Source organism: Anabrus simplex, chromosome 1 (assembly GCF_040414725.1).
Source record: "Anabrus simplex isolate iqAnaSimp1 chromosome 1, ASM4041472v1, whole genome shotgun sequence".
Classification (NCBI taxonomy): domain Eukaryota; kingdom Metazoa; phylum Arthropoda; class Insecta; order Orthoptera; family Tettigoniidae; genus Anabrus; species Anabrus simplex.
Window position 1 is genome coordinate 1,073,282,855 of NC_090265.1, and position 24,152 is coordinate 1,073,307,006.

Below are 24,152 nucleotides of genomic sequence, written 5' to 3' on the forward strand. Positions count from 1 at the left end.
CATCGAATATGTCTATGTACTGGTCACTGCTCATCATACCTTCAATGGGAACTACTGGTTCTGGCCCACTCTAGGTAAAACCTCTCCAGAACATCACTTTTAGAGAATGTTTAGGTGCTTGTTTAATATGAGCTGTGAAGTTTACTCTGATGTTTCATTATGCACACTAACAACTTGATGTCATCTTTAATTGACTTTCAGCTCCCTGTACTCTTAACACCACTTCCGAACCCACCCTGTTTCCCTGAATGTAACTCCCTGTAATTCTTATAAACAAATCTCCTATCCTTTACGTACCTCTGCGGTTCAACTTAATGTCATCTGAGTGTAGACTCCTATCTGCTACCCAACCATTAGGATCTACAAATCTCACCCGTTTCCCCAAATATCCATTCCATAGCCTCATTTATATCCTCTACCACCCTTCAGCCAGTATTCCTCCTGCACAGTACCCCACTGATAACTATCTCCACTTCCTTAATCTTCTCCTGCACTGTCATAACCAGATCCAACTATGTTGTGTTACATTGTTGGTACCAATGTGATGATGATGATGATGATGATTGCTTAAAGGGCCTAACATCTAGGCCATCGGCCTCTAATGGTATGAAATGAGACTAAATGTAATGACAATTTAAAAGTCCAAAATAATCCACTGACCAGAATTTGGAACGTCATGACGAAGAATGAATGGATGGATGTGAATTTAAAACAATCAGTGGATCCAACCAGCAATGCCCCACATTCCCAGAAACTAGCATTAAACAATAGTATTACTGACCAAGGGACTGCTTCTAAAGCACAATACTAAAGGGGTCCAAAATCCAGGTCATTGGCCGCGCATAATGGTACTTATCACTAGGAAAGTAGAACCATTATAGTTGTCATGTTGCGGTACAAATCAAAAGTAGCGTAGACTTACGGTACTCCACACATTATGGTACTACTCACAGGTAATGTAATGCGCGCATGTAACACAGACCTATGGTGTTTCCCACATTGTGGCACCAATTACAGGCAACGCAAACCTATGGTGTTCCTCACATAGGTGTACTAATCACAGGGGCTCGTACTATCCGGTGGTGTTCCTCACATAGGGGTTCTAATCATAGGCAAGGCAGACCCATGGTGTCGCTCATGGTACTAATCACAGGTACTGTAAAACCCACCCTGATTCATACAATGTCGCTACTAATCACAAACCCATTGTGCACCTAATATAGTGGTACTACGCACAAGTAAAAGCGACCCATGGTATTACCTGCATGATGGTACTAATTACAAGTAGTCTCATGGTTCTAATTCAATCATCCCTTGGTCGCCCTTTTTAGTCACCTCTTACAACAGGCAGGGGATACCTTGGGTGTATTCTTCATCTGCGTCCCCCACCCACAGAGGGTGGTACCAATGTGAAAAACTATTACCGTCTCTTTACCTCCTCCTTTCTTTCTACATTCATCAACATTAAAATTGGCATTCATGAGGTCAAATTGGGGAAAATATTTGTTTATAGAAAGAGGAGTTAGGAATTGGAATAATTTAATAATTTACCAAGGGAGATGTTCAATAAATTTTCAAATTTTTTGAAATTATTTAAGAAAAGACTAAGTAAACAACTGATCGTGAATCTGCCACCTGGGCAACTGCTGTAAATGCAGATCAGTGGTGACTGACTGACTGACTGACTGAACCTAATTCCTGGATAACACACTACCCTGGTTCCCTTTCTTCCACACACTTTCCCTACATACCTAACAATGATGTCTCCAAAGAACAAAGCCTCAAACCTCCCACCTTATTTGATTATCTCCCTTCCCAGTCTCCTTTATCTTCCATGATGGCTTCGGAACCAATTTCCTCCTCCCTTTTCTCCCACTTATGACCCTGTCTGACCTTCCTCTTATTATCCTCTAGTATATGTTTACCAGTTTTACCTTTCCCTTTCCTCTTATCTCTTCCCTCTTCTGTTAACAATTTCCTGTTCCTCATCTTCCCTCAGCCCTCAATTTCCTTCTCCTTAAAACATTAGCCTACCTGTCTTCTTCAACTTCTCCCCTTTTTCCCAAGCTGTTTGCCAGTGTAATTTTGTACTTGTCTTCCACAACTTCTCCCATTTTTTTCCCAGGCTGTTTGACAGTGTAATTTTGGATCAAAATAATAACAAAGCGTTACTGAAACAGATGTCTCGCACCATGCCTGTTAATTTTCTGTGAACAGTTTAAAACTGTGGCCTAAAAGGCTTGGTCGTGTAAATAATACATGCATTCGAGGCATGATGAAGAAAGAAGCAGTAACTGACATTATGCTGGCAAACAAAGATTTTCTTTGTGAATCATGCTTGTATGGCAATCGTTTACCACATCCATCTGAAGGCGTCAGAAGAGAGACGATTGATGAATGAATATTCTCTGTTGTCAGTGGACCAGTGTCGATGGAATTTTCAACTTTGATTTATGTTTTATGAAAAGAATAGGTAAACATCTGATAGGGATTCTATCACCTGGACTGCAGCACTAAATGCAGATCAGTGGTGATTGACTGAGCAAAATATCATTTGGTTCTCTTAAGGACAGTGCATCCGCTGCTTACCTAAGTCTGACGACTTGTCAAAATTTAAAGAAAATCTGAAGATATCAGAAAAGCAATTTGGTCACAAGGTAAAAATGTTCCATTGCGACAATAGTAAGGAGTATATAAATGAAGATTTTATGGATGTTCTGAAGAAAGAGGGAGTTATTTTAGGAAACATCGCTCCTTACTTGCCTTAACAAAATGGTTGCATTGAGAGGAAAATTCAGACGATCATGGAAAATGCAAGGTCGATGATGCATGCAATGAACGTATCCTGAAATCTTTGGAGTGAAGCAGTCAACACAGTCATGTATATCTTGAATAGGACCTCAACAAATGAGAAGAAAGACAACACCATTTGAGACATTCATAGGAAGAAAGCCTTCATAAAGACTCTTCAAAAAATTTGGATGCATTGGTTTCATGCACTTGCCACATAGTCAAAGGAACAAACTTGATGGGAAATGACAAAAGTTCATGTTTGTGGGATACGATGGTAACTCGGGTATCTACTATTTACTTGATCCTGTTATGAAGAAGATCAAGGCATCTTGGAAAATTATTTTTTTGAAAATATCCATATTAACATTGTGCCCGTTCGCATCTCGTAGACCAACAACAAAATGGCAGCGTAGGAAGGTATGGCCCATGCAATCTACTAAGGCAATGAACTTCGTATCAATGCAACGTATAGCAGGCTATGTACGTCACGGAAAGGATAGGTTTCGAAGACACTGGAGAACAGTAGAGGCTCATTTGAATTGTTTTAAAAAAAATATAGCAGCGGGTGAATTGTTTAAGGAGACTCTCAAAAAAATTACTTCACGGAGACAAGACGCAGATGCAAGCGGATCTACATATTCGACGAATATACTTACCTATAGAAGAAGAATATTAATTCTATATATTCGCGACAGCATATAATTAAAGTATTCATCGCTGTATGCAAGTAGAAGAGCCGAGAAAAAAATATAAATATATAAAATATTGGTGATATACGACGGATTTGGGCTAATAAGCAGCAACGTAACGACCGGAAGAATCGGAATTCACTTGTGTGAAATATTAAATATCTACATACGAGAAGATTATAATTTCCGTAGCAGTAAAAATAATAATTATTTACGGAGAAAATATTTCACAGAAAGAAAAACTTTGACGATTATTTTAAATAACAGAAAAATGCAGAATACTATGACTAATTACTGCCCACAAGGAATTCTTCTCATTGTCTACAGATACAAGATGATGACTGTCTGCTAATTCATCAAGATGGACTAAACTGGGGATATGTACCGTCGAACCAGATGACCAGCCGGAGAGTATTGGACAGGCCAACCAGTGGAGATGATGACGTTGGATGAGGATCGGCCAGCCTAAAGACCGGACGATATGGAGTGGTCTGACGAGCTATATGACCAGCAGATGACCATGAACGTCCAGCCCAGCCAGATATCCAGTTCCGATCTGAGGGTCTAGTAGCAACAGAAGGACGGAGCAACCACCAGACCAGATGTAGCAACTGACGAGCTAAGTCCATACTTTTCTATAGTAGAGTAGTTTCTTGCAATCTGCACCCTCAATCTATTTTGGCATGTGCTGAGAATTTGGTGATTTATGAAGTAATTAAGAACGCGTGTGTAATATAAGTAATGTGTGAAATACTTAAGATTTTAAGATTAGATGGAAGTGATGAGTTAGAATGATAATATGACATATACTGGATACCGCTCTAGCACATTGACAGTGGAACTAATATCCGATAAGAGAAAGGTGTGTTACTTGTGTAGAGCTAGAATCAATGAGTCTAAGTTACTAGTAAAGGTTCGATTAATCTCGTTTTACCTGAGTATAGTTTACGTCACGAAATACCTGCGCAATACGATGATCATTGACAAATTAAGTATTCCTTTCGTCAGAGAAAGAGGGCATATGAATTCGTATTACTGTTATTAAAAATAGAGGTTATTGACTGCGTATTTTGCTAAGCAATTCTTGAATATTTAGCATATGGTTTTGGGGTTATGGCTATATGCAAGCGGCTAAATGGAAGCCGATAGTATGTTAAAGTAACGACGGTATTCTATTGAAATGTGATTATATATTGATGAATGGTTTAAGTGAAGAGATTTAGTTATGTTCTACTGGAAGTGTAAGAATTGCAATTTGACGTGCTAATGATTTATTAGTAATATAAGGTGAGTTTATATGCCATGTTTAAAAATATACGTCAAGAAGAGAATTTCGCGCAGATGACCATTTCAAGGTAAGGTAAATATGAATTATGTAGAATTGTGTATCGTGACAGTGATATTGTGTTTGACTTGGGTGAATAACAGGTACTACGTAAGAGAGAGTGTTCTTATATATGATGCAATAGACTCATGATTGATTATATATCTAGTATTTCGTGGAGCGGTGATCTTACAGGTTGATATGAAATCCCTACATTCTATACTATCCATACACGTTCAGTAGCACGTATATAAATGAAATATTGAGACAGTGCAGATTTCAAGAGTACATTGAGCCACTAATAGATGAGTGTGTAGATTAGAAACTATTCGAAGAGTTAGTTAGATTTTATTTATTTCTACTCAGATAAATATGATTTTAACTTAGTATATAAAAATGACCAGTATTACAATGGTTAGTTAGGAGCCAGATATCGTAGGCACGAGGGTGGTATTGCTTTAGCTCGTAAGTCGTTACTTGTTCGTACTTGAAAGATGTTACCTAACACTCGGAGTTCAAACCTATGAAAGACTTTAACTTATGAATAGAAGGTCGGTGAACACTGCCACAGTTTAATACACGCGAAAGTGTATACTTGGGAAACATGTCTTATATGTGGTGAGGATAACTTTAATAATTAACAGAGCTGTATTTACAATATGAAAATTTTATTTGATTCCTTGAATGCTCAATGATCGCAAAATATTATTTAAAAAAATAATACTTTCGGAACATGGCTACGAAGGTACAGAGGTGTATTTATTGGAATTTGAACTTTATTAATGAGAGAATGTTAGCATTTTTTTTTAAAGTTCCACTATTTTATCTTAAATGAGCCAGCGCTGACTCAAACTTAATTTCAAATGATGAGATAACACGGAATTAATTACTAAGATTTCACTATATCTTGAACATTAATTTTTCTCAATAAATAATCTTATATATTTTCTTTAGAATGTGACTGTGTTATGATTTCTGTTCTGGCAACGTTTAGAGTTAAGTTAGTTGATAAGTTTACTAGATGTAAGCAATTAATGTCTTCTCACAAATGAAATGCGAGATACTTTTAAGTTATCGGTCGTCGTTCTCGTGCATACTGATACTTACATGTTGCGTACCCAGCGGTCGGAATCTCTTCAGAAACCACGTTAAACAATTACATATAAAATCTCAGATTTTATGGGCGGAAAAAGGATACCCTGAGAAGAAATAATGAGCTACCGGGATAATCTTGCATTGACCGCTGCAAGAGCGGGTGCAAGTAGTTAAAATGGCTGCCCAACTGTGGGGCAATTGAAGAGAAACACACCGTGGGAAAGTTATTAAAATGACGCCGCAATGTGTGACGATTTAAAGAGAAAGACACCGCGGGATCATTGAATACTGGTTGCCAGAGGTAATTTTTGACATCATAACGTGATTTAAAATGGAGAAAGATGCCGTGGGAGTTGTTGGTTGCCAAAGAATAAAATGCCGCAACAGTGGAGCGAGTGAAGAGAAATACACCGTGGGAACGCCAAATAAAGTGAAAAAGTATTGGAAACCGTCTTCACTTTGAAATAAATTAAATGTCGCATTAATGGTTGGCGCCTGAAGAGAAACACATCGCGGGAGTGTATGAAAATAGTCTGATAATTTATATTACTTAATAGGCAATCATGTGACGAAGCTCGAAATGTAGGTATCGGGTATAGAAAACATGTCACTAATGTATTGAGTAATTTATTAATTATTACCACATGGCTGAACCTGTGAAGATATATTAATAAGGAATTATTGTATTTATTAGATGAATGCTTCTTTTTAATAATAATAATAATCTAGGGTAAGGTGATTTTAAGTCAATATGAAATGAAACTTAGTTAATTTTAATTATGGTATAGGCTGATGGCCATACATATAAATATGGAATGCAGCATAACGGAATTTTGATTTATTTATTTCGTAACATGTTCCGAAATGTGAACGAAATCATAGGTTTGAACTCTTGGTCTGGTTGTTGTTGGTTTATCTGGTGAGATGGTGCCGATCTCCAGGAAGGTCCATCAATATTATTATTTACTGAAGAGAAAACTTCAAACTAGTGCATATAGTGCAAACCTTGAACTATTTTTAAACCTTGTAGACTAAGTTATTGTGGTGTGTGTGATATAATATTTAATATTTTGTGAACTTAGAGGACTGTTAGGCAAATAGTGATTTTTAACAAAATAGAGAGCTTAATATAAACTTTGAGATATTATAACGAATATATAGAAAACGACATAAAATGGCAACACAGGGTAGAGTTCAGACAAGAAGAGAACAAGAAGAGGAGATGAGAAGAGCTCAAGAGAAACAAGAGGGAGCGCCATTATGGTTTCTCGAATATTTGAAGCAACAACAAGAAAAAGAGAGGAAACTGGAAGAAAAAGAGAGAAAACTGGAAGAAGAAAAACAGAAGGAGAAACAGGAGCGTGAAGAGAAAGAGAGGAAACTAGAAGAAGAAAGACAGAAGGAGAAACAGGAGCGAGAAGAAGAAAGACAGAAGGAGAAACAGGAGCGTGAAGAGAAAGAGAGGAAGATGGAAGAAGAGAAAGAAAGAAGACGAATAGAAAAGGAACGAAAACGAGAAGAATGGCAACAGAAACAGAAAGAATCTTTAGAAGAATTTGTTAAGAAAATAGAAGACAAACATAAAGGGATGATCGATGAGCTACGCAAGAAACAAGAGGAAGTGACTGAAGAAACAGCGAAGACACGGTCAGAAGTATGTGAAATTAAGAATGGAATCCAAAACATGCAGATGAGGTTGACTGAAACCATGGAAAATAGAAACAGGGAAATACACGAGGAAATAAATAAAATAAATGAAATGGTAACGGAGAACCAGGAAACAATCCGAAAATTGGAACAAGAGAAAATAGATAATATAACAGCTAATATGCAAGGGTTAAATCTAAGACAGCAAGACTTAGATGAAAAATATGAACAAGCTGCGACCAAAGTAGCACAGAAGATTGATGAATTGAAGCAGAAAATAGAAGATAACAAGCTGGAATCAGAACGGAAAATTGAAAAGACAGAAGAGCAGATGAAACAGATTAGAAGAGAAATCCAAGAGATGAAGGTGGAATCGCACACGGCGAAATCAATGGCCTCAAGCGCTAGTGATAGGCAGAGAGCAGTAGAGGTACAGATTAATGAAAGAGAGAACACACCTTCAGGGATAAGCGACCCAAGTAGAAGAGATTTGGAAATATTAAACGGTAGTAATCAAAGTGAGGGAAGCACGATAATTAATATCATTAAAAATTACGACGACCGCCCAAAACATTTTGACGGTTCGGTTAAAACCTCGCCAAAACAATTCCTTAGGGACATTGAGGAATATTTTAGGGAAGGAAAAATCCAGGAGGAAAAGAAATTGAGAATTATCGAAAAACATCTGGACGGGAACCCAAATATTTGGTTCCAGGCTTTCAAATACACATTCCATAACTATGATGAGTTTAAAATAGCTTTCCTGAGGAAGTTCTGGGATCCTGAGATCCAGCAGCAGCTAAGATTAGAGCTGTACTCAAGGAAATTTTCGACTGCAGGCCAAACTCGCTTTAGTGATTTCTTCTCCCTACAATTTCATCGTTTTCAGGACTTAGATTCTCCACCTAGTGAACTGGAGGCAATTAAAACTATTCAGAGGCAATTACCACTCGAAATACAAAGATTATTAGCAGCCTCTGATATACAAACTGCTATTGACATGGAGAGACGGTTAAGACAGATCGACCTAACGTCATCCTGCTTAATAGAGAGGAACCCCAGAAATATAAGACAAATAGAAGCAGTCAATACGCTCAGCTCCGAAATCACTAACCAAGGACTAGATAAGGGTCATGAAATTAGGACAGAAGATTGTGTTAGAGCCCAAAACAAAGAACCAAGAAAATGTTATTGTCAGTATAGTGGTCAACAGCACGGAAGATGTGGGCAAATTGGAAATAGAAATGGTTTCCAATATAGGAGTAATACTCGATATGGGAACAATAGAAGTCGACCATATCAGAGGAACAGAAGGCGATACGATGAGAGGAGAAGACCGGCACAATATAATCAAAGTGATGAGAATAGGCGATATCTTCAAGAGCTAAGAGAAGAGAGACAAAATAGGAGCCGATGGGAGGAAGCCATCAAAAATAAGGATATAAACGGCGACCTCGAAGGCGCAGAAAGTCTCGAACTTCAGAATTATAAACGAAGAAGACAGGAAGAAGGCTGGAAGGAGCATGAAAATCATGGGAACACAGAAATTTCCCAAACATCTGAGCGAAAAAAAAAAAAACGCCGATGACGAACTAGTTAAACACGAAATTGTAAATATTAAACCGTTAATGAATATTGTCAAAATTCGCAGTTGGGTAGTAGCACAAATAGATCATTGGGACATTCAACCTGAAGATTTAATAAAAGAAGATACTTGTCACGAAACTCAACCTAAATTCAAGTTACCCGTAATAGTTGTGAGAGTGTTCAACACACGATTGTACTGTTTAGTGGACTCTGGAGCTAGCATAAGTGTAATGTCATATACCTTATTCCAAGAGCTAAATCAGAAAATACAGATACCAATCATACCTGTATCTGGTGTAAAAATCCGAGGCATAATTCCAGACAAGTCTGTTGAATGCAAGATACAAGCCTACTTAAGTATAAAGATCGGAAAATATGAATTTGAGCATCCATTCATGGTTATGAAGAAAATAAAATATAACGTCATTTTTGGTATAGACTTCATGATAAGCTCTAGGATGACAATTGATATGGATAAGGGTGAAATTCGATTTCCAGTGGTAGAAAATAATGGAAACAGAACTGTAGAAAGAGTTCAAATTAGTAGCACACTTGAAGAGAACGAATTGTTAAAGATCGAGGGAAAAGAAGTGGATCTATTGGACGAAGAGAGCCAAGAACTAGAAGAAAGAGATCTTAACACAGAATTAGAGCCGGAATTGGTCATGAGAATTGAAGAGATAGTTGCAATCGAAGAGAAAAGCTGCGAAAAACCCGAAATTTGGGAGGCTATCATTCAAGCTGCGGTATCTGCAGAAGAAAAACGAATATTGTACAACATCATAAAGAAATATATTGATGCTTTTAGTGATAAACCTGGGCAGATTCCTAATTATAAGTACAAACTGATAGTTACTGACTGGACACCATATAAGGGAAAAATATATGATGTGCCAGAGAAATATTTCACTGAAGTAAAACAAATCATCGAGGAAATGTTAGCTGATGGATTGATCGTGAAAACTACCACTCCATTTCTGAACCCTATAGTAATTGTAAAGAAAAATAACGGAAAACTTCGTTTGTGCCTCGATGCGCGAGTCCTAAATTCCAGACTGATTCCAGAGTATAGTCAGGCCCCTAAAATTAAGGACATTGTGAAGAGATTTCGAGGTCAGAAATATTTTACGAGTATGGACTGCACAGCTTCATTTCACCATATTGTACTTGAAGAAAAGTCACGGTTATTAACAGATTTTATGTTTAATAACCAAACATATGCCTATTGTCGGTTGCCTTTCGGATTAAAGGTCAGTTCGGCAGTATTGATAAGGGCACTAGACAGAAGCCTAACGAGTGAAGTAAAGGACTTTGTAAATTGTTATGTTGATGATCTAGTCTTTGCGAGCACTACCTTCGAAGAACACTGTGTCAAATTGGAAAAGCTATTAAGTAATTTACAGAGAACTGGCTTCAAAATAAATTTATCAAAATCTAAATTTTGCCAAAGCCAAGTACTTTTTGTAGGTCACGTGATCGATGGAGAAGGGATAAGACCAAATCCCGTAAAAATAAAGGCAATATGCGATTTCCCTAGGCCGACTAAAGTAAAGCATATAAGGCAATTTCTTGGGTTGACTGGATTCTTCTCAGACCATTGTGAAGGTTACACAGATACGGCTGCACCGTTACAGAACTTGCTAAAGGTCAACAATAAATGGAAGTGGAATGATGAGGCAGAAGAAGCATTCATCAACATGAAAGAGCTGATGAAGAAAAGTATTAAACTGGGATATCCTGATTATCAACAGAGATTCATAATTCAAGCTGATGCATCACACGTTGGTGTAGGAGCATGCCTATATCAAGAAGATAATGAAACCAAAAGACGAACTTATTTGGCATTTACCAGTAGGAAACTTAGAAAACATGAGCAACATTATACTACTACTGAGCTTGAACTACTCGCAATAGTGCACGCATTACAACATTGGAGACGTATAATTTATGGCTACCCAGTAACAATACGGACAGACCACAAGGCGTTGACTTTTGGGTTAAAAGCCGTCATGATCAGCGAAAGGATAACGCGATGGATGTTATTCACGCAACAGTTTGACCTAAAGATTGAACATTGCAGTGGAAAGGAAAACATCTTAGCTGATGCGTTAAGTAGAAACCCACATGAAGGTGAAGAACATGTGCTAGCAATCGAACTGGATACTCAAGACGAACAACTACTAAGAAAGTTAGAGATTCTGAGAGAATTTCAAGAATCTGACCAGAAATTAAAGATCATCATCGATAATCTGGTTAACAGGGAATCAACGCCAGAACTCACAAAGAAATATGAAATCGTAGACGGAATACTATTGAAAGTAGTGGACAAGAACAGTAACAGCAAAAGAATTGTAATACCGGAAGGGCTACAAAGAGAATTAATCTGGCATACTCATAAGATGACAGGACATGCTGGTATAGACAAGGTTATAGGGACGATAATGGAGAAATTCACGTGGAATGGATTACGAAGATCAGTAAGAAACATAGCGAAAACATGCGATGTGTGTCAGAGAGTAAAGCACAACAATTACACATGCGGACATAAACCGATCCCAATTATACCATCTAGAGCTCAGGAAATTTATGCAATAGATATTTTTGGAAAGTTGCCCACTGCTAGGAAGGGAAAGAAATATATACTAGTGGTTATCGACGTATTCTCTAAATATATTTCATTGCAAGCCATACAGAGAGCCAATACTAAACAAGTTTTACACGGCCTCATTAATAAGACATTTCCTGAAATGGGAAAACCTGAGAGGATCCTAACTGATAGAGGAACACAATTTACTTCAGTTATGTTCCGCGAACGAATAAGAAATGAGGGCATCAAGCATACGTTATGCTCAGTTCGTCATCCAGCAGCTAATCCCGTAGAGAGATATATGAAGGAGATCGCTAAATTCGGGAGAATATATTGTAGTCAACAACATTGGAAATGGATAGATATGCTAGATATCATAGCAGAAAGTTTAAACAACACGGTTAATCAATCAATTGCCCAAATTCCTAGCGTAGCCCATAAAAATGTTCATCCACAGAGAACATGGGACAGCATTTTCACTATGCAGCTAGAGAAAAAGCCAGATCCTCAAGAAATAAATCTAAAGATCCAACAGAGACTCAAGGATCAGTCTCAAAAACGGTTAAGAAGGCTGCGGAATAAGAAGTTCCATCCACATTTCAAACAAGGAGATCTAGTTCTGGTTAAGACTGCACCAATATCAAATGCACCAGCAAAAATATGTGCTAAATTTCTACCGTTATACAAAGGTCCCTACAGAATCGAACGCGTACTTGGGAATAATGCGTACGAAATAGCAAGTTTAAGTGGCAAATATCGTAACGTACATAATGCATGCAATATCAAGTTATACTTCCAAGAGAATCAGCAAATGTAATAAGAACTTAAGAGTCAAGAAAGTCTAAAGCCATTAAATGACCTACCATTGTGAAATGCGCAAAGAGGAAGGATTAAATATCTTTATTACGACCACTAGAATGAAGAAAAAGCGGTTGCCAAATACATGGTTACGGGTCATGTAAACAAATTAATGCAACTAGGACGTAATCGATATCAATCTGCTGATATTCGATAATCGAATAGATAATATCGCAATGGCAGAGAATATACGAGATGCAAAGTCACATTTGAGATTCAAGTTAACAATGAGAAAATATATCGACACCAATATATTTTCTTTGTGCCAGGGGGATTAAATGTGCCCGTTCGCATCTCGTAGACCAACAACAAAATGGCGGCGTAGGAAGGTATGGCCCATGCAATCTACTAAGGCAATGAACTTCGTATCAATGCAACGTATAGCAGGCTATGTACGTCACGGAAAGGATAGGTTTCGAAGACACTGGAGAACAGTAGAGGCTCATTTGAATTGTTTTAAAAAAAATATAGCAGCGGGTGAATTGTTTAAGGAGACTCTCAAAAAAATTACTTCACGGAGACAAGACGCAGATGCAAGCGGATCTACATATTCGACGAATATACTTACCTATAGAAGAAGAATATTAATTCTATATATTCGCGACAGCATATAATTAAAGTATTCATCGCTGTATGCAAGTAGAAGAGCCGAGAAAAAAATATAAATATATAAAATATTGGTGATATACGACGGATTTGGGCTAATAAGCAGCAACGTAACGACCGGAAGAATCGGAATTCACTTGTGTGAAATATTAAATATCTACATATGAGAAGATTATAATTTCCGTAGCAGTAAAAATAATAATTATTTACGGAGAAAATATTTCACAGAAAGAAAAACTTTGACGATTATTTTAAATAACAGAAAAATGCAGAATACTATGACTAATTACTGCCCACAAGGAATTCTTCTCATTGTCTACAGATACAAGATGATGACTGTCTGCTAATTCATCAAGATGGACTAAACTGGGGATATGTACCGTCGAACCAGATGACCAGCCGGAGAGTATTGGACAGGCCAACCAGTGGAGATGATGACGTTGGATGAGGATCGGCCAGCCTAAAGACCGGACGATATGGAGTGGTCTGACGAGCTATATGACCAGCAGATGACCATGAACGTCCAGCCCAGCCAGATATCCAGTTCCGATCTGAGGGTCTAGTAGCAACAGAAGGACGGAGCAACCACCAGACCAGATGTAGCAACTGACGAGCTAAGTCCATACTTTTCTATAGTAGAGTAGTTTCTTGCAATCTGCACCCTCAATCTATTTTGGCATGTGCTGAGAATTTGGTGATTTATGAAGTAATTAAGAACGCGTGTGTAATATAAGTAATGTGTGAAATACTTAAGATTTTAAGATTAGATGGAAGTGATGAGTTAGAATGATAATATGACATATACTGGATACCGCTCTAGCACATTGACAGTGGAACTAATATCCGATAAGAGAAAGGTGTGTTACTTGTGTAGAGCTAGAATCAATGAGTCTAAGTTACTAGTAAAGGTTCGATTAATCTCGTTTTACCTGAGTATAGTTTACGTCACGAAATACCTGCGCAATACGATGATCATTGACAAATTAAGTATTCCTTTCGTCAGAGAAAGAGGGCATATGAATTCGTATTACTGTTATTAAAAATAGAGGTTATTGACTGCGTATTTTGCTAAGCAATTCTTGAATATTTAGCATATGGTTTTGGGGTTATGGCTATATGCAAGCGGCTAAATGGAAGCCGATAGTATGTTAAAGTAACGACGGTATTCTATTGAAATGTGATTATATATTGATGAATGGTTTAAGTGAAGAGATTTAGTTATGTTCTACTGGAAGTGTAAGAATTGCAATTTGACGTGCTAATGATTTATTAGTAATATAAGGTGAGTTTATATGCCATGTTTAAAAATATACGTCAAGAAGAGAATTTCGCGCAGATGACCATTTCAAGGTAAGGTAAATATGAATTATGTAGAATTGTGTATCGTGACAGTGATATTGTGTTTGACTTGGGTGAATAACAGGTACTACGTAAGAGAGAGTGTTCTTATATATGATGCAATAGACTCATGATTGATTATATATCTAGTATTTCGTGGAGCGGTGATCTTACAGGTTGATATGAAATCCCTACATTCTATACTATCCATACACGTTCAGTAGCACGTATATAAATGAAATATTGAGACAGTGCAGATTTCAAGAGTACATTGAGCCACTAATAGATGAGTGTGTAGATTAGAAACTATTCGAAGAGTTAGTTAGATTTTATTTATTTCTACTCAGATAAATATGATTTTAACTTAGTATATAAAAATGACCAGTATTACAATGGTTAGTTAGGAGCCAGATATCGTAGGCACGAGGGTGGTATTGCTTTAGCTCGTAAGTCGTTACTTGTTCGTACTTGAAAGATGTTACCTAACACTCGGAGTTCAAACCTATGAAAGACTTTAACTTATGAATAGAAGGTCGGTGAACACTGCCACAGTTTAATACACGCGAAAGTGTATACTTGGGAAACATGTCTTATATGTGGTGAGGATAACTTTAATAATTAACAGAGCTGTATTTACAATATGAAAATTTTATTTGATTCCTTGAATGCTCAATGATCGCAAAATATTATTTAAAAAAATAATACTTTCGGAACATGGCTACGAAGGTACAGAGGTGTATTTATTGGAATTTGAACTTTATTAATGAGAGAATGTTAGCATTTTTTTTTAAAGTTCCACTATTTTATCTTAAATGAGCCAGCGCTGACTCAAACTTAATTTCAAATGATGAGATAACACGGAATTAATTACTAAGATTTCACTATATCTTGAACATTAATTTTTCTCAATAAATAATCTTATATATTTTCTTTAGAATGTGACTGTGTTATGATTTCTGTTCTGGCAACGTTTAGAGTTAAGTTAGTTGATAAGTTTACTAGATGTAAGCAATTAATGTCTTCTCACAAATGAAATGTGAGATACTTTTAAGTTATCGGTCGTCGTTCTCGTGCATACTGATACTTACATGTTGCGTACCCAGCGGTCGGAATCTCTTCAGAAACCACGTTAAACAATTACATATAAAATCTCAGATTTTATGGGCGGAAAAAGGATACCCTGAGAAGAAATAATGAGCTACCGGGATAATCTTGCATTGACCGCTGCAAGAGCGGGTGCAACATTGTCAAGAAGATATAGAAGATGTTGAAGGATATGTACATAACGAGGTCCTCAAGAAAACAAACTTTTAGAAAATTATGATCAAGTAAATCAAGTGATGTAGATCTTTATTCCCCATAGGGAAACTGAAATATTTATCCTGAATAAGTGAATGCATAATTCCAATTTAAGCCGGAGGAAATTATAAATTTTCCAGCTAACTCATTCTTAGGTGCCAGAGTTTTGCCCCATTGTGCCAATTTGGGCTCATCAGTTTTAACTAGCACACCTACCAAGACATGAGGCTAGTGTATATAGTGGAGGTCACTGCGTAAGCTACTTCGAGCCAATGCCAATGAACTGTGAGAGACTTGATCTTTATTACAAAACTGATGCCAGCTAGGCCATCAAATGATGTAGATTTTGATTCTCATAGGGAACCTGAGGTATTTGTCCTGAATGAGTGAATGCATAATTCCAATACAATAAAATTATAAATTTTCCAGCTAACTGGCCTGGTTCAATACTTGCTCTAAAAACAGGCACAATGATTATCATTGGATCCAATGGGTCTTCAAAGTTAAAGATTCAGAAGCTTCAAACAAACCATGGTTTTAAAGCCAGGCTTTGTGCTTAAGTATTTATTAAAACAAAAGATCGGCTACAAGGAAATTTTCTTCCCAGTTAAATTAGAATCCTATTAGCCATAGCAGTAAAGAATGATTACAAGGTCACTCAGTTTGACATAAAACTTCATTCTTGTATGGTGATTTACAGGAAGCGATATACATGACACCAGCAGAAGGAGCAAACATAAATGGGGATCTAACATTCAAACTTCAGAAATAACTCTATGCACTAAAACCGTCACTGTGCTGTTGGAACTACAAATTCATTCTTGATCAATATTTACAGCAGTTAGTACAGACCACACACAGAAATTATGTTAAAAATTAAATATCCTCAAAAAAAGACCATATTAATTTTTAAAATTTTAATAACAAACTATTTCAAAATGCATGATTAGTTGTTAAAAATTTTCTCATGTGTTGAATGAAACTGTCCTTGCACTCAGTAACTGCAATATAATATACAAGAAACAATCATATCAAATGACATATACTGTATTACTCACTTCCTTCTTGGCATCTTCAATATATTTTAAAACTTTCTCAGCATGTTCTTTTGAAATTGTTGCCCCCACCACAGTATCTTCAGCATAAGGATCCCCAATCTTCAGCTTCTTTGTAGCTTCAACCAACTTATCCAAGAACTGTGATGCAATAGTTTCTTGTACAAACACCCTGGTCCCATTGGAACAAACCTACAAGAATATGACTGACAGTATAAATACATATTTCAACAAAAGTAAGGCAAGATATCTATACATATATAAATAAAAGGAAGTGTGTGTGTGTGCCTGATGCCCAGCCAAAATTACGACAAGCAGAGATCTGAAATTTTTAACATAGGTGGATGGAAGGGGGTCCAAATGCACCTTTTATCTTCATGTTCATTAGGGAGTTATGAACAAAAAAACTGGCAGAAAACGGGTGTTGTGATATGACAATCCAACATGCTATCACCAGGATAAATGAACAGATTCACTGTCGCTAGGCAACATACAAAGATAGGTAATACAAGTAAAGGACCCATTTTAAGTCCATGGCATAGGAAGCCAGTTTCAGTCCCCAACTCGAGGAGCCACGTTCAGTCCGTGATATCGGGAAGTATTTGAAATTTTAACACAGATGGGTACAGCATTTCACCAATACCGCATGGCTGTGCCAAAGATTCTTGCTCCAAGAAATGAAGCTGTCATCGCATCAACACGCAACTTTTACAAGAATTACAAATAAAAAATTTACAAGTCTATCAACATGAGACACAATACAGATGAGGCTGTCAACTATATAACAGAGCTTTTGAACAACTTGGAGTGTCATCTGGATACCCTCGAACATCTTAGAGCTGAAGATTATCATCAAGAATATGAACCCTCCTTCCCTCTGATACGGAACATGACTCTCAGTCAAGAAACTGATGCCGAATATTACTGAAACCACCATCGTGACTGGACATGCCACAGAGGAAGTAGTGTTTGTTCCTGCAATTCAACCATCCCTTCGGATATACCGTTTCAATTTAGATGTCTGCAGCTCCCCGTTCTTTTGAGTTTCGATTTGTGCATCAAAAAGGCACAAGAACAATTGCTTAAAGTTGTAGGACTTGATATTCGGAAACGTGCTTCTCCCATGGTCAACTGTATGCGGTTTGCTCAAGAGCTGGAAAGGTAAATACATTATACATCTTAGCACCAAATGGAAGGACACTTAATACAGTTAATCCAGAAGCTCTATAAGGAAAAATTAGTTTGCTTTCTATATAATAAGGTCATAATACTGTGTTAATATTACTTTGTACCATCCACCAACCCGGTATCTTAAGCATTGAAAGTAACAATGAAAATCCACAGCCTGTTTCCAGTCATTTGACTGGGTCAGGAATGGAGTGAATGAAGCCCCCATCTAGCGGCGAGGATAGGAACTGTGCTGGCTGCCGAAGCCTGTCACACTCCTCTGGGGCAATGATTAATGAATGACAGATGAAATGATATTAGAGACTGGAATGAAATATGACAGGGAAAACCAAAATACCCGGAGAAAAATCTGTCCTGCCTCCGCTTTGTCCAGCACAAATCTCACATGGAGTGACCAGGATTTGAACCATGGAACCCAGTGGTGAGAGGCCGCCTGAGCCACGGAGTCTCCCATTGAAAGTACAATATAATTTTAAAATAACATATATATATATATATCCTATGTATTATGTAAAAACAATGTGTGTTAATGTGTTTTTTATTTTGCTTTTAAATCATGTTTTTAAATCTAGGGTAGAAATAATGAACATGAGCGAAGTCGCTGGTACCTGCTAGTAAGAGGGTATGAACTTTAATAGTGGCAACTATTTAATTATTGCATACAATAAAAATCATCTTTGGTCTGTATTGACAATTTACAATTAAAATTAATATATAGGATTTTTATCCACCTTCTTCAATACACAATGTTGTTAACTCTAAAATTAACACATAGTTTTATGCAGACATGTTTTGATTCTTTGGATCATTGTCAATACATAAAAATGTTATAAAACAATTAAAATATGAAGACATTTGTGTGAAAAGTTTCTTTTAAGAGTTATGTTCTCTCATTGCAATCTTCTTTTGTGGAAAAGTTTTTGCATGTTCCTCATCATTATATGTAAATATTGTTATAACATTCTTTCTTAGTTTATGTAGATAAATAATAGAATTTTGTTGAATCTTATGTGCCTGTTGGTCTTAGTCTAGTTAAATCAGACCAGGGTTGATGTTGTGGATGTTAATCTCATCAATAAACTGAGCGCTCTGTTTATATATGGCCAAACATCATCACAGGAGAAGTCTGAACAACCAAGTTACAGTTCAAGGGGCAACTTATTCTAAATACATCTTATGAGGTAGAAAGAAATTCAGTGGAAGATAAGAACATCTTAGATGGACTTTTAACAGTTAATCCAAGTGATCAATGACAGTTTATTAATACCAATTTTGTTTATGTTTCCACAATAAAGACAATACAAGCCGAGTGGACAGCATCGAAACATTCCAGGAGAAACCACCAAAATGTAGACCCAAATTGGTCATATCTGAGAAAGAAAGGAAGATTAGAAGTGAAAGGATGAAGAGGTTCTGGGAGGAGGAGGAGGAGGAGGAGGAGGAAAAGAAGAAGAAGAAGAAGATGTATAAGAAGGAGAATAAGAAGACTTAGGTTCAATGCGGTTCATAGGTGGCCAAATTTGGAAACAAGAAGGAGAAGAAGAAGGACAATACAACAACTATTACTGCTATTTAGAGAAGCATTATTAAGGAAACATTTTAGAGAGAGAGAGAGAGAGAGAGAGAGAGAAAATGTGTTATATTTTATGATTTTAGTGTAAGTTAGTATCAACAGATCTTAAAATATGAGGTATTTTGTTTGGAGATGTCAAGTTCGCTGATGAAGAGAGTGGGCCATCTCTCAAAACGTGTACGAGTGATAATTATGTAAACTTACGAATCTATATAAATAAAAATGAATCGCTAAATGCGTTGCTAAGCGCAAAACTCGAGAACGGCTGGACCAATTCGGCTAATTCTTTTTTTTTCAAAAATTTGTCGAAGTCCGAGTAAGGTTTTTACGAAGAGAAAAATTGGAAAAAATGCCAGGAAAAACCGTAAAAGCCCCATTTCTCTTTTTCCATTCTAACTGTTCATCTCTCTTTCCTTCTCTCACGTTTGCGCTTAGCGCTATCCTCCTCTAATCCAGCGCGTTTGCCAAATGTCCATAAATCTCAATGTTATCGGTTAAAATGGGTGAATATCAGATTATGTACAAAATTTCAAGCCGCATTTGATGCCGTTAACAGAAAAAAGGTTTACACAATAATTGAGTGTGAAAATGTTAATATAATGGAATGTTACCTCAAATGCAAAATCTTCATTGCATAGAACTTATCATGTCATAACTCCTATTTAATATTCACTATATTTGTAATTTTTTCACTGCTGGTAAAGGAACATTTCAGCTCGACGTAGATAAGTTTGTTTTTAAATTTAAATGGTAAGAACATGCACTATTTGTGTTTCCTTTCAGTCATGTTCAGAGATTTTTATGTGCAGGCACAAAAAAGTCAGTCGCTGGCCAACTTCTTTGCTATTGAATTTGCAAGGGGGGTCAAAGCGAGGCAAATGGTCTTCAGATATGGAAGTTATTTTTGAAACAAACCCCAAGTTCTTATCTTGCTTAGTTCTCAGTTTGTGACAGGAAGAATATCTCCTTGGGTTTTGGTTTTGCGCGTACGCTCTCCAGACAGTCGCACGCAGTGTCGTAGTTAGAGACCTTTGTCTACATTGATTGTTTTTAAATCTTCGTTTCTCAACAAACAAGTTTATCGCTTTCTTTGGTTGATTGGTTTATTTTGTGTGTGCTTCCATATACAGTATACTCATTTCAAGACTCATGCCGCCTATAAGACGCGGGCGGAGCAACTTCGGTCGAAGAACTCGAAATGCTGCAAGCAAAGCCATGTTTTAATCTAATCGGACTGCACAAATTTACAAATCAGTGAAGAAATGTACAATGAGGCGTTGATATCAATTAAGAACATGTGCTTGATGGTGTCAAACAAAGTATTATCTCAATTAGGCATGGCTGCGCCCAATCGCCCGATGCACAACGCTTTTAATCAAGAGTTGCAACGCAAAAAACTGTACGATCTCGGTGCTTTAAGAGAATCAGTTCAAATAAATCTTCCACTGTCGAACCAACAATAAAAGTATGTATTTGATACTCTAATGAAAGTTGTAAATGATGGAACTGGAGGGATTTACTTCTTGGACGCTCGCGGGGGTACAGGAAAAACTTTCTGAATTTCATTGATTTTAGCAACAAATTGCTCACACAATGAAATTGCACTTGTACTTGCTTCATCAGGCATTGCAGCTACATTGTCGGAAGCCCATTCAGCGCTCAAATTTCCGTTGAATATGCAAAGCAACGAAACTCCGACCTGCAACATATCAAAGAACTCTGCAATGGCAAAGATTTTGCAACAATGTAAATTGACAGTGTGGGATGAATGCATCATGGCACATAAAAAGTCCTTGGAGGCATTAGACGAAACCATGCAAGATCTGCGGAACAATCAAAACCGATTTGGTGGAGCGATGATTTTGTGAGGAGATTTTCGTCAAACATTGCCAGTGATTCCACGGTCAACGCCAGCTGATGAACTTAATGCGTGTTTAAAGTCATCAGTTTTGTAGATACACGTCAAGATACTAAATTTAAGCCAGAATATGCATGTCAAGTTGCAAAATGATCCATCTGGAGAGATAATTTCAAAACAACTAATTGACACTGGTGTCCGGCTCCCTGGCTAAGTGGTTAGTATGCTGGCCTTTGGCCACAGGGGTCCCGGGTTCGATTCCCGGCAGGGTCGGGAAATTTAACCATCATTGGTTAATTTTGCTGGCACGGGGGCTGAGTGTATGTGTCGCCTTCATCATCATTTCATCCTCATCACGACGCGCAGGTCGCCACGGGAGTCAAATCTAAAGACCTGCGCCTGGCGAGCCGAACATGTCCTCGGACACTCTCGCCACTAAAAGCCATACGCCATTTCATTTTTTCTTTTCATTGACATTGGTAATGGCAAATTCCCTTCAGACGTTCTGACTGGCTGCATTACTTTTCCTGACAATTTTTGTCGGTTGACTGAATCCAAAACTGAACTCATTCAAGAGGTGTTCCCAAACATTGCTCAAAATTACACAGATCAAATTTGGTTGAGCGAACGAGCTATATTAACTGCCAAAAACATGGATGTAAATGAATTATATTTCAAAGTTCAAAATGAAATTGCCGGTGAATTGAGGACATACAAACCAGTTGAATCCGCTGCTAACCAAGATGATGTTGTCAACTATCCACCCAAATTTTTGAACTCGCTGGATTTGCCAGGATTGCCACCTCACATTCTTCAATTAAATGTCGGATCAGTGGTCATAATGTTGCGAAATATCAACCAACCGCGCCTTTGTAATGGCACACGGCTAGTGGTGAAAACATTACTGAACGTGATCGAAGCAACCATTCTAACGGGGAATAATAAAGGAGAAGACGTTTTGATACTATGAATCCCTATGATTCCGACTGACATACCATTTGAATTTAAACGACTGCAGTTTCCAGTGCACGTCGCTTTTGCTATGACCATAAATAAATCCCAGGGGCAGTCATTGAGTGTTTGCGGCATTAATCTTGAAAACCCATGTTTCTTGCATGGCCAATTGTATGTTGCCTGTTCCCGTGTTGGAAAACCATCAACTTTGTTTGTTTACGCACCAGGTAATCAAACAAAAAATATCGTGTACCTTAAAGCTTTACAATGAAAAATATCTTCACAGTGTTGATTGGAATCAGTGTTTTCTATGATAGTTATTTCCTACGAAGAAAGAGGAGTAAGTTTTGCCACATTATCTTCACGCCATCAACTTATCAAGTTACTTGATTTGCAACGGGGGATAGTTATGGCTCTGTGAGGGATTTGAAGACCTGCTGAACAGTTCTCATCTACGTTACAGTCAATCAGGGTTATTTCTGGGTAGTGATATGCTGTGACCTATTTGAGCATTTCCTTATTCACAATCAAGATATTAATATTGCAGGTAATGAAAACACGTTTTTCCAGTAGTTTGTTACTAACTTTTAGTAGCAGTAGAAAATTAACTCATTTGATGTTGATGATTCGTCATTTGCATTATTCTGATTTTTGCGTGTTCTGAATTTAAGTTCGTTCCATTGTCATTTATTTTTGACAGAACGACGTCTGTTGGGTCAGCTAGTTTTATAATAAATATTGACAGGGCAGACCCTGCAACTGACAGTGTCCAGTGATGTGGTAAGAGCATCCAGTACTTCTTCACTGACACCAGGATGACCTACCAATGCATGTCTGCCATATTTTGGCTTCCCTTGTTGAATGCTTTTATCACCGTGCCACTGTTCTGTAAGGCAATGCAGATTTTCCACAAGTCTCTTGAAGACCTTGATGACACTGTTGTGCTATACGACCCCTGGCACATTCAATCTTTATCCCCCTCCGCTGTTCAAGTTTCAAAAACATCATGACAACACTACCTTAGACCGTCAGTTAACACACAAGGCTCTGTTCCTCTTGCCAGTTCGCATGCGCATGATGTGGGAAGGAAGAGTCCATGAGCACTGAGGTAAGGTAGGTATGTAACTAACATGTGCTATCAGCGACATTATTAGGTTCCATTGCATGGCATTTCTACAGCAGTGTTGCCACTATTAAAGTATATATATCCTGACTGATTCACCATCACCAGCCAAAACTGGACATAAACAAATGAAATTTTGGGGATATATTGATATTACAGTGCAAGTTCTCACTAATGAAGGGTTTTTAGATATTCCGTCACTAAGGGGAAGGTGAATTTTTAAAATAAGTATATCTATATCTCAAATACTTAACAGTTTAAAGACGTGAAAATTAGTAATGTATTTGGAATCTCCTTTATAAAGAAACACATATTCTTTTGTTTTCAGAAAATCCACTTAAGGAGGGGTGAAAGAATTGAAAAATGAGTTGAATTCTTTATATAAGGATACTTATATCTCAAAAACTACAGATTTTACGGAAGTGAAAATTGGCATTTGGAATCTCCTATAAAAGTAAAGAAATATGTTGTTTTTGTTTTTGGAAAATCCTCTTTGGAGTGACAAGAGGAATGAATTTTTGAAATGAGTATATCTATAGTATATCTCCTGTAAAAGTAAAGGAACAAGCATAATTTTT

General features: G+C 37.3%; 1 protein-coding gene across 1 annotated transcript in view; it reads right to left on the minus strand.

Annotated features, from left to right (window-relative positions):
* Nucleotides 1–24,152, minus strand: part of LOC136857994 (4-trimethylaminobutyraldehyde dehydrogenase) — a 168,016-nt gene that overhangs the window by 32,475 nt on the left and 111,389 nt on the right. Inside the window, exon 8 of the mRNA XM_067137164.2 lies at nt 16,882–17,070. Within this exon, the coding sequence (XP_066993265.1) occupies nt 16,882–17,070 (189 nt within the window). The remainder of the gene's footprint in view (nt 1–16,881; nt 17,071–24,152) is intronic.